Raw genomic sequence first — 17,635 nt, 5'->3', positions numbered from 1 at the left:
CGCAGTAGATGAAAGCAATTCATCTGTAAATTTCAGGCATAAAAATGAATAGTGCTCCAAATGTAGCTTTCCTACCTAACGTAAGTACTTAGGAAAAGTTCAGCATGCAGACTTTGTCATTCCTAAACCGAGGGTTGAACTCCAACTCTGCCAATTATTCAGCTAGCTACGAAACCCTGGGCAATTTCCTTTCCCTCTCCAAGTCTCAGCCCTTGAACAGGCAGAATGACAAGAGAACGTGTATCACAGCACAATGCATGGCACACGACAAGTGTCCAAGCCTCTTCCTCGCTCATCAATTGCTCCATAGAAAAAATGAGCATCTCTGCTCTTCTCAGTTTTTTGGATTATGCTGTCAGTGATTAGGAGCACGTCTACCATGTCTGTTTGTGCCCAGCTTAACACTGTGTGCGCACACACACACATTTACTGAACAGTTTTGAGGATGGAAGCAGGACTCAAAGAAATACCCATTGGACAGTAGAAGGTACAGCTCTTCATTTCTGAGGAGGAGGAATGAGATAAAACAGTGACAGAAGAGAACTGAGGCTACATTTTGGAAAAACCTTTCATACAGAAATACTGTTAGATACTGGGGCGTGTTTTGTTAGTCTGCTGTCTTTAATAGATATTTAAAATATTACACACTTTTGTTCTATTTACAGTGAAGATCTGGGAAAAGCAGAAAAGTGTGAGAAGAAAAAACATGCCCATAATTATAACGTCCAGAGAGAAACAGTTCTGATGGGGAGCCTCATGACACACTGTTGGAATCTCATTCCACCCCAAGCCATGCATCCCAAGTGGCTAGATCATCACCTTCCTTCCTCCCCTCCATCCTTCCATCAATCCAACTCCCACTTTGTTCCAGAAAGATTTATAGGTAGCTGCATGACATTGGCTAAGTCCCTTAAACCAGACCTCAGTTATCATGTCTGTAGAATGAGACACTCCATCACCATTGTTGCAGAGACATCATATCATCTAAATGTTATTCATTGAGCGCCTTTCTCATGCCACATACAGTGTCAAATTCTCATACATCATCTCTGTGAAAATGCTTTGTAAACTTTCAAGCACCATTCAGACTATAACATTAAGGTATTATAAATTATTGATTTGTCCTCATGACAATTGCATCTTCTAGAAGGCAGAGGAAGCATAAGGGGAATAAGTGTGCCTAATACTAAACAACAAAGAGTTGGGGGGAAACCTAGGGAGAAAGTGACAGGTAGCATGTAGGCATTTTCCTTACAAATTACAAAAAAGAAAACAAAAGCAAGCTTCACATTTCCCTAGTAGATCTTTCTAGACCCAATGAATACTACTCTGCATTATTTTTACTCAAAGTCTTGAGTTTCTTAAATTTACTGGAAGTCTGGATGCGCCTTGACAGCATTTGCATCTCAAATGTGCCGAGCACCAATTAGAATGAAATGCGATGGACCTGCAAAATGTGAGTATTATGCGCTCTACGAGAATCTGAGCTCAGCGTCCAAAGGTGTGAAAAGTCCCATCTGAAATCTCTCTTAGGCACACACGCAGGCTTGCACACATGAACATACACACACCCCACCATGTCTGCCGAGTCTTAGCAGACCTGACTTCAACCTGGGACGTGTTGTTAAGACCCAGTAATGAAGCTGTGTCTCTGGAGGCTTATAATTGAAAAGGGCACAGAGTGCTTGTTACCGAACCCCTGGTGCCAGATTGCAAGGAGGGAACTGTTGAGATGAACGTTAATTACCACTCCTTGCGGCGCGCTCACCTGTTTTGCTGTTTCGGTGAGGGCAGCAGCTTCGGCCTTGCCCAGTTGTTGCACCATCTTGTAAAAGAGGCTTTCTTTATCTTGCAGCAAAACATATGGCTCATCATATTCTTTCAGTCTTCCTGAATCCAAAACCTGTTCATCAGCAGAAAGAAACCCATTAGCCTACAATGTTTTGCAGTAACATATTATAACTCAGACAATATTTCGGAAAGGGGCAGGGGAGGAAGAATAGAGAAAATCTATTTGGGTGGTAGGCCTGGCTGGTGTTTAAATGGTTTGATTACCCTGTTTTACTAGGCAGACAAAGGCCAAACCCGACCTTTTATTATTATAATGTTATAGGAAAGGAAGAAAACGAAAGTTTTAGACTATGATTATGGGCACTCAGCAATCCTGTGGCATTTTCTATTCTGCCAAGTGCATTTTGTTAGTGCTTTTAGCTCTCAGACTCTGAGCTTTGAGGGCTATTTATACATACATTCAGAGTTGGGAAATATCTTGATTTAAGAAAATCAAACCCAATTTATCTAAAAAGGAAGGTGATGTTATACAAACCAGATGGCAGTGACCTGAGAGAAAATTAATTGCTAAGTTGGTTTGACAGAATCTGAGTAATATTTGGAAAAGAAGTCAATCCTTCTGGAATTTCTTTAGGGTCCTGGAATATGTCACCTGGTGAGGGGGGCAGAACCCTTGTCAGCAAGATTAAGGTACACCTTGAAGCTGGCTTCCGTTGTAGTTTATTATTCTGAGAGTGAAAGGCTAAAAGAGCTGCTACCTAAGCAGCTTCAGCATAATTGCTCTGCACAGAAGAAATCTCCAGAAAACCAATTTTCTCTTTGGATAAGACTAAAGAAGCAATTAAGAAATCGAGCTCCGAATTCCAGTGATCACGGATGGCACAGCACACAGGGGCAGCCCAACCTGAACCACAGAGGATCTGAAGATCTGTTTCCCAATTATCTTTCCTTGCTCCTTTCTTTCTTTCTTCAGCTGCCTGCCTTCCAGCCCTTTTATTGCTCATTAATATGTCCACTGGAAATTGAAAGGGAGAAGAAGGGGCTCTTAACTCTGCATTTTACTTATTAATGGCTTTGGTTAATGGCTTTGGAGAGAAAAAAAGAGTCTGAAACAATTGACTCAAATGATGCACCTAGACAAACAGTTCTGATGTGAAGTGGCACTTAGTTCTTCATTTAGGCCATATTAAAAGTAAATTTATCTTAAGAGAATACGCTGAAAATCTAAGCAGGATACAGGATGTTTTTCCACATCGAGGTATTACAGTTAATTCTGTCCCATGGTATTTAATCTGAAACATTTATTAAGTCACTTACAAAGGGCATTTTCTGGTTAATCTTTTGTTTACTACTGTGAATCACTGCTAAGGGCAGCTTTCTCAAAAGAGGTGAAGAATAATTGAATCTGTCACATCCACATACTAATTAAAATGTCCTATAATTTGGCTTGACAATTTAGATGCCCTGAATGTGTAATTTTACATAAGCATAGCATTAGAGAGTAAACCACTCCTGATGTTGAAGAAAGAGAAAACGCAATTTGAAAATACAGGTCTCTCCTATGCTAAAGGCTAAGTAAATAAGTGAATCAAATTACTTCATACAGTGAAAACCTTTATATTCAGCAAAGCAACAAGGAAACTTTTAAAAATGACCACTTCAGAGCTGGTGAAAAAGAGGTTCTTTGACTATAAACACTTTACATAATTTTTAATGGTAGTATTACTAATATTTGGTCCTGTCGAACTTTCTATCTATTCAAATTTGAGTGAATAGTAAAAAGCTTCCCATTTTCTTGCATTATTGTCTGAAAACACAGGAATGCCACTGAGAGGCGTAGTTCTCAGAATTGCCCAGTATCTAAAAAGGCAAAGCCAGAAAAAAAGAATGCTCTCAAAAAGCAACAGGATTAACAATATAAATGACAGAAAGATAGTTTTGGTCAAAATATTTTGAGCCTTGTAAGTATTAGCAATGTAATGGCTGTGCATTATATTTATAAGAGGTTTTTTTTCCATTTTGGGGGTGGGTGGGTGAGAGAACTGTGGTAATTTGCTATAATGCTTGATAATTTGTTAGAAGTTAAATTTTAACTTCTGTAAGATAACACTTTAAAACGTAAAATAAATATACCTCTTTAATACTCTTTTAACTTGCATTAAAACAAAATACAGTATCTTAAAATAAGCTACATTAGTGTAGCCCTAAATGGATGAATTCACAAGGTTTGAGAGATGAGATGCCCTGACATACGGATGCCATGTAACAAAGAGTATAGCTACTAGAAGATCCATAACATCACCCCATCATGAAAACAGCAGTCTTCTGAATTTGAAAAGAATAAAAATAGCTATGGGTTAAGCATTCACTGTGCCGCATGTTTTACAGCATCATTGTTGGTTCTTTAGAGTAGACATAGTACATAATATTCATCCATCCATCCATCCATCCATCCATCCATCCATCCATCCATCCAGTAAGTATTAAGTGAGTACCTATTACCAAAGCACTGTTCTCAGAATGGGAGATTCAAAGATAAGCAAGACACAGTCTGTCAAGAAGCTCACAGCCAGAGATGAAGACTGAGGTGCAGTTAAATAACTTGGCCGAGGCTGCAGAATCAGTAGATGGCAGAGATGAGATTTGAACCCAGGTCTGAACCTGTATTCTTTCCTCTCTATGTGAGTACCCAGAAAAAGATACTGTTTATTATCAGAAATAAAATAAGGGAGATGAGAATTTTAACATTCAATTTTCTAAGAGACCTTTCCATATGGGTACTATCTTATATTAACTTTGTATAATTTAAGAAAATATGCCTAGAAGCATAAACATTTCCCCTGTCTGCTTTCCACTGTATAATTTTATTATACTTGGGGCTTCAATTATTTACTGTGTGCCTGGAATATACTCACAGAAAAAGAGAACCGATTTTATTAAACTACCAAGATTAATAAAGAGCAAGTTAACACATGGCCAAAACACATTTGAGGGAAATTTAAGAAAACTTTCTCATTAATTCTTGAATTTATTCAGCAAACATTTATTGCATACTTAACTGCATTCATGTTGTGATGCTAGATGCTGTGGAATGGGCAAAGATATGTTATGTCACAGCCTCTGCCTTTACTAAAAGAAGAAAGAGAAAAAAAATCCTCAAGTGTCTATAATGCAAGAAAAAAAGCACAACAAGGAGAAGGTTAGCAGTAGGAGAGATGGTTTCTGGCCAGAGGTTCTGAAGACGAACTTCAAGAAGGTGAGAGAGCAGTGAACTGGGTCTTGAAGAATGGATAGACTTGAACATGCAGAAATGGAGGTAGGTGGCTGGATAGAGGCCATTCCAGATACAGGGCACAGCATGGGCCATGAAGGCAAGCCTGTCAGCTCCTCAAGGGCAGGGTCATGTGGTTTCCCTTGTTCGCTGTGACACCTCCAGGCCCTGACATTGTACATGGCATTGCACCAAAAACTTGTTGGCTGAAAGTTAAATACAAAGGAAACTGAATTCAGGGCATGACTGGGTGACTGCCCGGTGGTGCAGTCTGGCAAGACGACAGGTTGCAATCAAGGGGGGAAAGGGTCTAGCTTGCTAAAACAGTGGGATGTAGGAATTATAGGATTAGGGATACAGACTTGGAGGACCACAGGCCTCAGGTTGATGGCTATGGGCAAGAGGGAGAGGAAAAATGAGGGAGAGATAGACCAGGGCTGAGTATGGAGGCTTGAAACTCATTTATATCAAACACCGGAAAAGAGAAAGAAGAGAAGGGATAGGCAGAGAGGAGGCAGCGCTGGGAGGAGTGAGGGGTACAGTGCTGCCAACACTAGAGCCAGGTGCTACAAGGGCTGCCTTGGGATGCAGACTGAAGAAAACCAGGAATAGCATTTTACCCACTTAGCCTTCACATTTCCTGGTTTGATCAAAGATTCTAGATCTTTTAGAATAAGTAAACATAAAGCAACTCCAAATTTTCTTTTTGCACACATAAGTAGATATAATCTTGAATTTTTATTTTACTAGCCTTTGTATCTAAGAAATGCCTCCTGAAACCTCCTGCTGTGGCTCCCCTCTTCTTAGAACCCACGTTCAACTATAAACTACGCCACACATTTAAGTCAATGTGATAACATCCCCTTGGCCCCAGGATCTCTCGAGGAACGCCCTCAAATCTCTTGCTGCTCTCTAGTAGGTGAAGGACCAATACATTATGTTGGATGAGTCAGTCAGTTACATAAGCTAATGAGGATGTGTTTATCCGGCCTGTGTATCTGCAAATATTCCAGGTAGCTGTCCTAGATATAAAAAATAAATGGGCCCATTGCAAAATAACTTAATCCATTTTAATTATTTGACAGGGTGCCATCGGTGATAGGTGGCTGGCTGCATGGAGAGGTGGGGGCAGTTCAGGGTGGAGGGAAAGCCTGACAATAAAAAAGAGATTCCTGGAACAGCATTCAATATGGTGGCCAGCAATAAAGCAAGGTCCCACTTAGCACCAAATAGAGTGGGAAGGGGAAGTTCTGAGTGTCGGAGGTCTGCTTTTGGCTGCCTGGTGACAAAGGGGCATAGGAACAGTTATCCAATCTTGGAAGTTGTGTCCCTCGATTGGAAAAATGGGTGCCTGTGATTTTCTCTGTGGCAAGATACTGGGGCAAGTATTCTCAAAATCCTTTCTTAGGTATTGAAGTGGCAAGTCATTTTTCTCACCGGGGGAGGATGAAGATTAAGTCACAGTGACCTCCACAGCTGCTCCCCTAAAGCTCCTGCTATTGTAGGTAAGCCCCCCACCCATAAAATATTTCTTCCCTCATATTGCGCTTTCTACGTATTAGCTATTTTCCTCTTGTGAACATGAATAAAATCTCTTGGCCTATTTTTGAAGGAGATTTTCTCTTCTGCAATGTTCTAACTGTGGCCATGTAAGCTTATTAAAGAAAAGTTCCATGAAGATGAAAAATAGAACTGAAATAAAACTCTAATTAGCTTTGAGTTGTTTTTGTGCTTTTCCAGGTGGGTATGTTAAAACAGATTCTAGTGTTGATTTCTCTAGGTAAAAACTCTACTAAAAAGAGGTTTGAGCTTAGGAAGAAAGCTAAAGGTTATAAAATCATAAGATTACCTATAAAACATAAGAGATGGAATCTGAGTCCCTTAGCCCCGGTTTCGGTTCTCCAGAATTCATTCCCAAAGCATTCTCTAACTGCTGACAGTGAAAACGTTCAACACAGGCAACAATTTTGTTAGGGAACCGGCAGATTTTCACACGCTTCTTTTGCTCACGTTACTAGGGAGGGTCCAGGGTGTTATAAAGACTGGAGTGTGCAGGGATTGGAATAAAAGGCTGTGCTATTGGCTGAAAACAGGTCACAAGTAACCAGCTAATCCTAAAGACTACAGGGAAGAAGCCGTCTTTAATGTAGAGATATGGTGAGTATTAGAAGAAAGGATTTCTAATGTGTCTGTCTTGCTCCACTGTTTTGTGGCAACTGAGCAAACGAGGAAGATTCAATTAGCTGTCATTACAACTACATCATGTTTAATAAAGTTAGAATTGAGAGAACGTCTTTGTAAAATAGAATCCTAAGCCTAACACACTAATGACGCTTAATGAACCAAAACTGGATAAATCCCTTTGGAGAGCCAACACATAAACAAAGCTATTAATTAGGTCACAGTTGTTTCCCAACAAGCCTTTTGTTTGATTTACTTACAGTCAACAAAACCATATCCATCGTCTTTGTGCAGAAGTATTCACCAGTGCAACAAAATGTAATTATTACACCTTAAGCACTTGCAATTACATGACTTTATGATGACAACACTGCTGGTTATGCCCTTCATTAGCATCTGTCACTTCCCCAGCCACTACCCAGGCTGGCCACCCACCCTCTGGAGCATTAGGCTTTGCAGTTGATTGACTTGTCTTTATGTCCTTACAGCCTTCGAATAACAGAAAAGACAAATCACTTCTCTTCTGGAAAGGAAATAGGTGTTTCTAAAGCAAGCAAGAAAAACAAATTGCTTCAAATATCAAAAGTTTGAGAAAGAACATTATTTATGGCATTTTGCTGAATTGAAAGCCAATTGGAAATCAGAAGCTCTAGAATAAAATAGAAGGTTTATACCTGGGGTGTATCTCAGCTCTGAAGGTAGGGAATCGATGTATGTCTCTGGAGTCCCCTATGGTCTAATTCTACCATTCCCTATAAAGCAGTCAGCAACAGAAACCAGCTCTGACCAAGATGTAAATAAGTGGCCAAGTTTACATCTCCTGGTGAGACCTCCCTGTGACACCACCGAAGACCTCGTAGCCATGGAGTGCTACAATGAAGGTCTCTCAAGACTGGAGCTGGGAGTAGGAAGGGCAGCTCCATGTTGACATGCAAGGTCCACCACAGAAAACAAGGTCAGTCACTGCAAAGGTAATATGCTCTAAAGAGAACCCTTGCATTTCCCTTTTCTAAATCGACTTCTCGCTCAGCCTTCCCTGTTCACCCAGATGCTCTGGTCCTACACCTAGCAACCAGTACTGACTCATCTCTCTTCCCACATGTCCCACATTCAATCCATCAGTCGGCTTGGCTCTACTTCATTATCTACTCCTAGCCCAACCATCTCACCACCTCCACTGCTAGCACTTCAGTCTAAGCCACCAACGTCCAGTGGGGAGAGGGCACAACTGTAAAAGTGAGAGTGAAGACTGCCTTTGGAGAACTGAAAGGCGGTCAATGTGGTTTTAACTGCAGAGGACAGAGAGAAAGCAGAGTGGGACAAGGCTAGAAAGGTGGGAGGGGCCAGGCTATAAATTACTTTGTAAAACCACATTAAGGATTTGACCAAAGACAATCATCAAGAGAGAAAAATTTGAGGTTCTCAAAATTTACTAGGAGATGCTGGTAAGTATAGCATTAAACAAATGAACACATTTTGATAATGGCAACCAAACTGACTGGTTAAAGGGATACTCGTGAACTAGACATCTAGGTCTGAGGGTCAAGTGCTGATGGATAAGATTTAGGAGTGACCAGCTGACATTTTTACCAAATTCTGTCCTTCCTGGAACTGACCATATGTTCCACGGTAACAGTATTTCTAAGTATTCTATAATAAAAGGAAGCTTCTAACTATCAATGTTGTAATACCAAAAACCAAAAATAAATCTATATGGTATATTTAGGAGCAAAGATTTTATTTGAATGGACCCCCAACTAGGCTGGAGATGAAGCCGTCTTTCTGCTGCTGCATTTAAAGCAGCCTGTGTGCTTGAAACAGGTAAACTTCACAGCATCATTCATTTATTGTGGAAGTAAGATGCTTTGGGGGACTGTCTGCAAAACATAATGCTAGAGATAAGAACAACAAAGTATTATAACAGGTAAAAAGCAGAAATGAAAGATTATTTTCCAATTCAAGAACACAAATTGAAGGACTAAGGATGCTTGGTGCTAAACAGTGTTTATGGAATCTAGTAAGAGTCACTGTCTTGTAAACTTGGAAGGTCACAAGGTCACTCACAAATAAATGTCTGCTGGAGTGACCTGCCTCTTGCTGCAGTGTCCTAGTCCAGATGACCAATAGCACTGCTTGAAGCCTAAAGCATCCTTTTGGATGCAAATGCCCCATTCCTGTGGTATACTTCGCCAGTGCTCATTCCTGTACACGTCCAGCTCTGGCAGGTGACAAGGCTAACGGCACTGCTTCAATGATGACAGGCTGGTATCTTCTCAATGACCCTGTGGGTGATGCCTCTGACAATGCATGTGAAGTACAGTAGGAGGTAATATTCCAGAAATTACCCAAGAAATCAAGAAAGAACAGCTCCATTACCATTGGACATAAGGAAGTTTGGATATTAGTGGCCATTTATTTCTGATCGTTTAACCTGTTTTGTATGGACCATAAAAACACCACTGGTTAACTCCATCAATTGCCTCTCATGCACTACACAGGCCTTCTTTGTCTACCAGTATTTACTTCTTTATTACTAATCAGAGCATCACTGGATATTGTGCTGTCAGTGACAACAGTTAACATCCACAGGATGGATAAAAATCTGTCTATAGCCTGAAAAAAAATTATGTCCTTTGGGCTTATCTGCAGTCAAAGATTTTTCCTTGAAAGGATGATTTCCTTTTCATTTTATAAAACCACATTCTAAGATTTACTGAAACTAAGCAAGTAACAGAGGAAAAAAGAAAAAAAGAGGAGGAATGAGAAGAGAGAGAAAAAAGGGAGGGAGGAAGAAGGAAATAAAGATAAGGAAGGAAAAGACTGAATTACTAAGGGAGAAAGAGCAAATCAAACCTGGACAGAAGGTACTAGACATGACCAGACAGCAAAGTATGGAACCTGCCATGTGTGCAGTACTTGGATCTACTGTGTAAGAGACGTACTGGCTGTTTCCCTACCGTCTCTCAGTCCCAGGCCTCCCTTTCTTTCTGCACTCTCATCTGTGATGCTGGGACTGGGTCTCTACAAACCACATTTCAGAGGCTCTTTGGTCAGTTGTTAGGTTCTTCCAGTAGGGGGCACCAGAAAGAGACTGAAGGTGGGACACAGTAAATGGTCTGCCTGGTTTCTGTCACCTGTACCAGCATCACCCCAGCAGTGGGATCTGGCTCCAGCCTCCATCTTCTGTCAGCACATTGAAAACGAGCCTGCCCACGCCTGCTCCCTCCCTCACCTATATGACCAGCAGCTGGGCAGCGGTCCCCTCTTGGAGGTCTGAGCTCTCCTTAGATTCCTAGGTCTGGTGATCTGTCCTGGGGCACTGTAGCTGCTTCCTAAAATTATTCCCTTTCATTCTTCCAGCCCTCCAATTCCTATGTAACAAATTTCCTATATTAAATCCTTTCTGCTGAAATACATTGTTTTTCTGAGTAGGCCTTTTCTTCTCATAGACTCCCCCTAAAACACATCTTGTGAACCTCCCAACAGCTGAGAGATTCTGCAACCTTACCCAGCAACCTCTTGGCAATCTAGATGGAAGGCTCAATTTTTGATTAAGGAAATCCAAAATGCTAAAACAACTGTGACACAGAAAAAATGACTATGTTCTATCACCCTGTAATATGAAGCCTTATCTTGGATTTGGAATATTTTCATGGTTGGCCATCTTAAAGGAAAATGAAAATCCAACTAAGCTTTTAGTATGAAAATATGAAATTACTGGATGTATTATTTAATACCACATTCTGAATATGTAAGAAGTATCTGAATTATTGTCAGGAATGTGAAGAAAATTAACAGAACATTACCTTACTAGAGGTTTCTATCAAGCTTCCCAAGAAAGCATAAGATGAAAATTGAACATAAATGGAAACTGGAATTCCACAGGTGAAGTTCTTACCATAATCTTGTCGCTGTCGATAATGGTGTTCAACCTGTGTGCAATGGTTAGCACAGTGCACTGGGCAAATTTCTCACGGATTTTTTTTTGTATTAACTCATCAGTTCTGGAGTCAAAGAAGTTGAATTTAGTTCAGTGAAGACAAATTTAAGACTTAAAAAGATCACATGATATTTTTATAATGTTTTTAAAAATCAACACTTTAAGCATGATCTTGTTCTTTAAAAACTAAGTATAAAGTCTATTTAGAAATTTACTATTTTTCATAAAACAATGGAAAATATTCTTCCCTTTAAATTGCTTGAAACTATGAGGAGTTGAATTTTGAAATTAAGCTCTCTTAGGATGCCTAATATTATTAACACTGTATAACAAGTTTTGGTTTCTTCCTGTTTGCCATAATTAATGTTATCAAAAAATACCTTTGGAGCAAAGAGAGTACTTAGAAAAATTTCTCAGCTTCAACTCAGTGTTTCTTATTTTACCACATTTAAAACTTGGATTCAGGACTACGTGCAACTCAGCTCCATACCTTAGATCCACATTTGCTGTTGCTTCATCAATTATCAATATCCGATTTTTCCTGAGAATAGCCCTGGCAAGGCATACCAACTGTCTCTGTCCGACACTGAAGTTCGACCCGGATTCTGCTAATTCTGTATCCATTTTACCAGGAAGATCTTCAATGGCTTCTTTAAGTTGTACCTGTGGATGTAGAAAGAATAATGTTTTTTTTTTTTTCTAAACAAATTACTACTGCAGTAGATAAGCTTCCTAGGCATTAGAGCTTTGAAATCTTTGGGACCTCGGTATTTTTTGTGGATGGTTATGCGACAGGGAGTGTTACTTCCAGTTAGTGTTCACTGAGAAAGATGGTCGAGTCAACTCAGGACAGAAACATTGACTTAAGAGCACAAACTTAATGGGAATCAAGATTCTTCTGGATTGCCATCAGTAGGCACAGTCTGTTCATGGTGTGCCAATTTCATTAAAACATATACAGTATGTTAACTAAAATTATTCTCAAGGTAAAATATAGAAAAATGTAAAATGTTCCTTCTTAATTTTTAGTTAAAAGTTAACTACAGGAATTTATAGAGACAAAATGCAGAACAGTGGTTGCCTAGCGACTAAGGGTTAACTGTAAATGGGCACAGGGAAATTTTGGGGGCGATAGAAATGTTCTATAACTAGATTGTGATTTACCAACATCACTGAATCACACACTTACAAGGGGGGAATTTTCTGGTATGTAAATTATACCTCAATAAAGCTGGTGAAAAGAAATCACCTCAGTGTCCCCATTGCTGGTACAAGAGATGCACCAGGAACTCCTCCCAGGGATTAGGTAAGGAAGTCTCTCAAAAAATGACGCCGTATCTCCCAGTGTAGTCTAACAGAAGTAATAACTTTAGCGATGTAGTAACTTTAACAGAAAAGTTAAAAGCATCTTTATGGTTGAATCAAGTTTCCTGAAAATATATTTTGCAAAGTAGTGAGTACAGTAAAGAGAAACTTTTTTTTTAATTATTGCAGGAAGTATGGCTCTCTAAAGATATAATCTTATCAGTACCTTGCTCTTTTGGAAGGTTTTAAGTTAAAAAAAATTCAAATTCACACATTGGCAAACTGCATTTTATATATTAGTAAATCTGGAGTCGATTTTAGTGATGGTTCTTTCCCAAATCTAATCCCATATTGCTAGACTAGTCAAGTGTATTTATTTCAATCTCAGAAATGTTTTTCAGTGAATGAAAACTCATGGAAAACATGGCACAGCATAACATCTTATTTCCCCCAGACTATGGTGATAGGTGGTGTTTATATTAATCTCTCTTCAAAAAATTGTAATCATTATAAGTTTTTTTTTCTTTTTTTTAAAAAACAAACACTTAATCACCAAAGATAAACTGAAACTATACAGGGTGGTAGAGCTCAGTTCAATGACTATTTTGGAGAAATTTTATGGAGCAAAAACTAAACTCAGGCTACACTTGAGATAAAGAAGAAAAAGTAAATAACTTCGAATTAAGAAATTAACAGGTTGATGAGTGATAGCCGATAAGCAGGGACACAGAATTACAATGTTAAATAACAAAACACCAAAGGTAAGTGGGCAACGTTTTCATGATATCCTAAACCCTGAAGCACTTGTGAATGTGACCTTGAGTTGTGTTCGTGATGGAAGTCCAATCCTAACAAACTGAAATTCTGAGTTAGGATTAAATATGGTATTGGTACTTAGCATTAGCATGGAAGGCATACAAAATCTTTTTATTTTTTATTATTAGTTTCAGGTGTACAGAACAATGTAATAGTTATCCTTTTCACCCCTCAAAAGAAACCACCCCTCTCCCCATCTACTGCCCTCCCACCCCCAATATCATACTTATCTATTACAATTCCATTGACTCCATTGCCACACTCTACTTCACATCCCGTGACTATATGTGTATATGTGTGTATATGTGTGTGTGTGTGTGTGTGTGTATATAAATAATTATAGTTGACATACAATATTATTCAACATCAGCTTCAGATATACAGTGCGGTGGTCAGGCCTCTACATCGTCTATGAAGTGGTCTCCCTAACAAGACATGAATCCATCTGGTCCCCTAAAATATATTTACAACATTATTGATTATATTCCCCAGACTGTCTTTTCTATCCCTGAGGCCATATTGAAGTTACCAATTTGTATTGTCTTGTCCCTTCCTTTTTTCCTTTATCCCCACCCCCTCCCAACTAGCAAAAAGGTATATAAAATCTTAAGTGTAAGATGTGAATTGTGGTGCAAGTCCTCATACTGAAAATTCTAAAATGGAAGATGTCAACTTAGTCAATCCCCCTCCAAGGAATTCCAAAGCCCAAGGAATAGGGCTTTCTAAGTATTCTTTTTCTGACACATATTCATAGCTCTGCGCCGCAGATGATGGGACTGATCGAAAGTATGATAGTGGCAAGGCCTTGATCAGCTTTTCCTGCTGAGCTGACTGGTAACTCTTGTGAATGCAAACTGGTCTATCTTAAGACTGACACCCTGGCTTTGAAGAAATAATCTCACATCTGCCCAACTCGGATGACATTAATCACTAATTTGGTTTTGGAACCTTGTTCAGACTGTCCATATCTGCCTGACAAGGAGTAAAGGTTGTGAGATCAAGTGCAATGAACATGTGTTCCAGAAAACACCGTTTTCTGAGACTTTTGTCTTCATTTACAAATCGGGGATGGTTATGAGAATGACACAAATGTGAAGGCCCCCTGTAGTGTTATCAGACATTTATGTTATAATTATGTATTAGAACTGAGAAAAAGAGACTTAAGGCAGTATAACATAGTAACTAGGGTTACAACTGGAGAATTTGAAAACATTAGATAACGGCGTAATATTACTAGTAAATTTCTTGAGTGAGATAACTATATTATGTAGGACAATGCCTTGTTCCTATAAGGTATATATTTACATATATAAGGGTGAATTGCAACTTTTAATGAAAATTTCTGCAACTTTCAAACAGTTCAGCACAATACAGACTGTAGCAGAGATAAAGTGAATGTGGCAAAATATTAACAACTAGTGAATCTAGGTGAACGGCATATGTGTGTTCAGTCAGGCTATTTGACTTCCCTGTGATATGAAAATTTTAAAATAAAAAATTGGGATCTTGAAGCTAGACAGCCTGGGCATGAGTCCCATCTGGCTCTGCCAAGTGAGCAAGTTCCTGAACTTTCTCTATCTTAGCTTCCTAACTTGTAAATAAGACTATAATAATATCATAATAAAGATGTCTACCTCGCAACATTGTTGGAGTATGAATCAGCACGTGTAGGGTTTCCAACAGTGCTTGATATAAAGCAAGAGATCAACAGATATCATCTATTATTAATATTGCAGTCAGTCTCCATGGTCTGCTGTATTTTTCTTTGAATTTATCAGGACTGAGACTATATACATATAGATAATATAGTCTTGCATCTTTTGATCTTTTACTGATAAACTGCTTTATGTGTAGCCATTAGCTATAATTGTAGAGCTGCCATTGCTTTTTAGGCTGCCCAATCAGCACTAATTTCTAATGAACTTCCTTTAGTTTATACAGCTGGCTATTTTTCAGTACATTAGAAATTAGAAAAAAGTCTTTTCAGCATATTTTAGAGAATAACCAAGAAGAGGCGAACAACATCCACAGATCTGTCTCCCCTCCTAATGTCCATCTCTGGGAGAAGGAGGCGGCAGAACTAAGAAGAATTAAAAAAAATTTTTTTTAAAAGCATCTTTTCCTTTTATTTGAACTTTGTAAAAGGAAAAATGTAGTGCCCTCGTACTGACTCCTTAAGCTAACCCTATGAGTTTGGGCTCCCGGTTCCATTTTGGCATCATTCATAAACCAACTGACCAGGGATTTTAGCCCACCTAAAATTTGACCTCATTGCTTTATATGTTTTTTTCAATGAAAGATTTGGTAAATTTTCTAAAAATTAGGATACCAAATCTTTCATTGAAAAAACATACAAAAGTCATAAAGAAATAATTCCTAGAGAAACACAATAATGGGATGGCTTCCCACTCAGAGAGGTGTCACTGAGGCAACAAGGTCAATTCCAGAAGTAATACACGGAAACCACTGACTTCACTTTGTGAACTAAATTCAAGTTTATTTCTATTCACAGAAAGTTCCAATGTAGCTTAAATAAAGGTAGATCTTAATATCATCAACCACTTTCACCATCTCATCATTTTTAGAATTCTGAGAGGCTACTAAATTTTAATTTTGGCTCCTACCGATGAAATAAGTACTAGTTACAGCCAAGTTTGAAGATAGTTTTTGACAGGATGTCTCTCCCAATTAACCTTTCCTCACTATCCATGGAGCAATGTGTTTCTAGAGTGTTTTCCTATCTGAATCTGAGAAGGGTGATCTCAAGCTCTGAAACAAACAGAAAAAATAATTCACCAGTAATTCCTGTTTTTTAAAGGTGTGTCACAATTACACCATTAAGTGGGCCCTGAGAGTTCAAGAGCAGTAGACCATCCTATCTTTTCTTTATATTTAACGGTTAACTGTTCTCCCCACCTCTTCTAGAATTTCACTGGAGAAAGACTCAAATGAAATCAGAGGTCCAGAGCTTTCCAAGTAGAAGAAGGTGAAGTAGTTGGCCTAATTTAGAAAAATAAAATCCCCACAGTTGCTGGAAAGCAGGGTGGGTGTGTGAAGACACAGTGCTGACATGCCTGCAGAAACAAGAATTACTGGCAGGAAATTGTTGGGCCTCCAAATCTGGTTGTTCACAGTCAGGGCTCCCCGGAAGGGTGACATGAAATGCCAAACGCAGATTCAAAGCAACAACAATGTGAGCAATTGATCACTGAGATTCGTGGGTTGTTTTTTTTTTGTCTTTTTTTAAAGAAATGAGCTAAACTTCTCTGAAATTTATTAACATTCAGAGAATGTTAATAAATATTCAGTGCAGGTTTATTAAGTGCTTACATCTCAAAAGCAAAAGACTGAGCTAGGTCCTATGAGGGATGAGAAGCCTGTCTATGATTTAGAAATCTAGATATGGTTTCTGCCATCCAGTGGCTTAGAATCAATTTGCAGAACTAGGCTGAACGGACAAAATAAGGAGCATTAAAATATACAAACCAATAACACCTTACTTAACATTCAAAATACTTTTCATGCAAAAAGAGAAAAAATTCAAAGATGTAGTCCAAAGGGAAACACAACACAAATAATAGAAAATACTCTAGAAATTAATATATCGGTATAAAAACCGATATAGCAAAAGCTCCAGGGGTCTTTTACCTGCATTCTCTCTGCAGCATTAAAACTTGTTTGCCAATAAATAATTCTGATCACATTCTAACTGTAATTTACCTTTATAAACAATTTCTTATAAAACTTCAGAGTATTTTATTGGTATAGCCTCATTCATCTTTTAGTTAATAATAAAAAAATCTATTAATGTCTCTACTTAGTAGATGTTCCCTAAGACCAGAGGAGTAAAATGAATGTTGCAGGGTAACTAATTAGCCATTAGGTCACTAATAGAATTTGAACCCATAATTATAACTTCTAGTTTAGTGCTCTGCTAAGGGCAAATAAGATAATGTATCTAGTTGCTTTGGGTTCCAGGAAAAACGTTAAAATGAGAACATCAGGCACTATATTTCTGGTTGTCATCATCATCAATATACATAGTTTAAGTGTATCCATGTGATCAATGTTCTTTTAGGGGTGAACAAGTCAGTTAAACCAAAAAGCTCCCTCTTAATTACTTGCAATTCTACAAATGCATATACATATATACTGATGCTAACAAGTTAATTACATTTTATAAATTACCTCTTTTAAGGCATTCCACAGTTCCTCATCTGTATGCTCATTAAAGGGATCCAGGTTTTTCCTCATTGTTCCAGTGAATAAAACAGGTTCCTAAATATCCCAAAAGAGTGAATGTTATTACTGTAGCCTCTTTTCCTTTTATT

General features: G+C 38.6%; 1 protein-coding gene across 1 annotated transcript in view; it reads right to left on the bottom strand.

Annotated features, from left to right (window-relative positions):
• ABCC4 (ATP binding cassette subfamily C member 4 (PEL blood group)) overlaps window positions 1-17,635 on the bottom strand; it is a 289,286-nt gene that overhangs the window by 10,647 nt on the left and 261,004 nt on the right. Inside the window, exons 27-30 of the mRNA XM_019663851.1 lie at window positions 17,493-17,582; window positions 11,674-11,846; window positions 11,142-11,247; window positions 1,769-1,903 (exon numbers count right to left, since the gene is read on the bottom strand). Coding sequence (XP_019519396.1) covers window positions 1,769-1,903; window positions 11,142-11,247; window positions 11,674-11,846; window positions 17,493-17,582 — 504 coding nt within the window. The remainder of the gene's footprint in view (window positions 1-1,768; window positions 1,904-11,141; window positions 11,248-11,673; window positions 11,847-17,492; window positions 17,583-17,635) is intronic.

Source organism: Hipposideros armiger, unplaced genomic scaffold (assembly GCF_001890085.2).
Source record: "Hipposideros armiger isolate ML-2016 unplaced genomic scaffold, ASM189008v1 scaffold_407, whole genome shotgun sequence".
NCBI classification, from domain to species: domain Eukaryota; kingdom Metazoa; phylum Chordata; class Mammalia; order Chiroptera; family Hipposideridae; genus Hipposideros; species Hipposideros armiger.
Note: the sequence above shows the minus strand (reverse complement) of the source record. Positions and strands in the feature narration are given on the sequence as shown.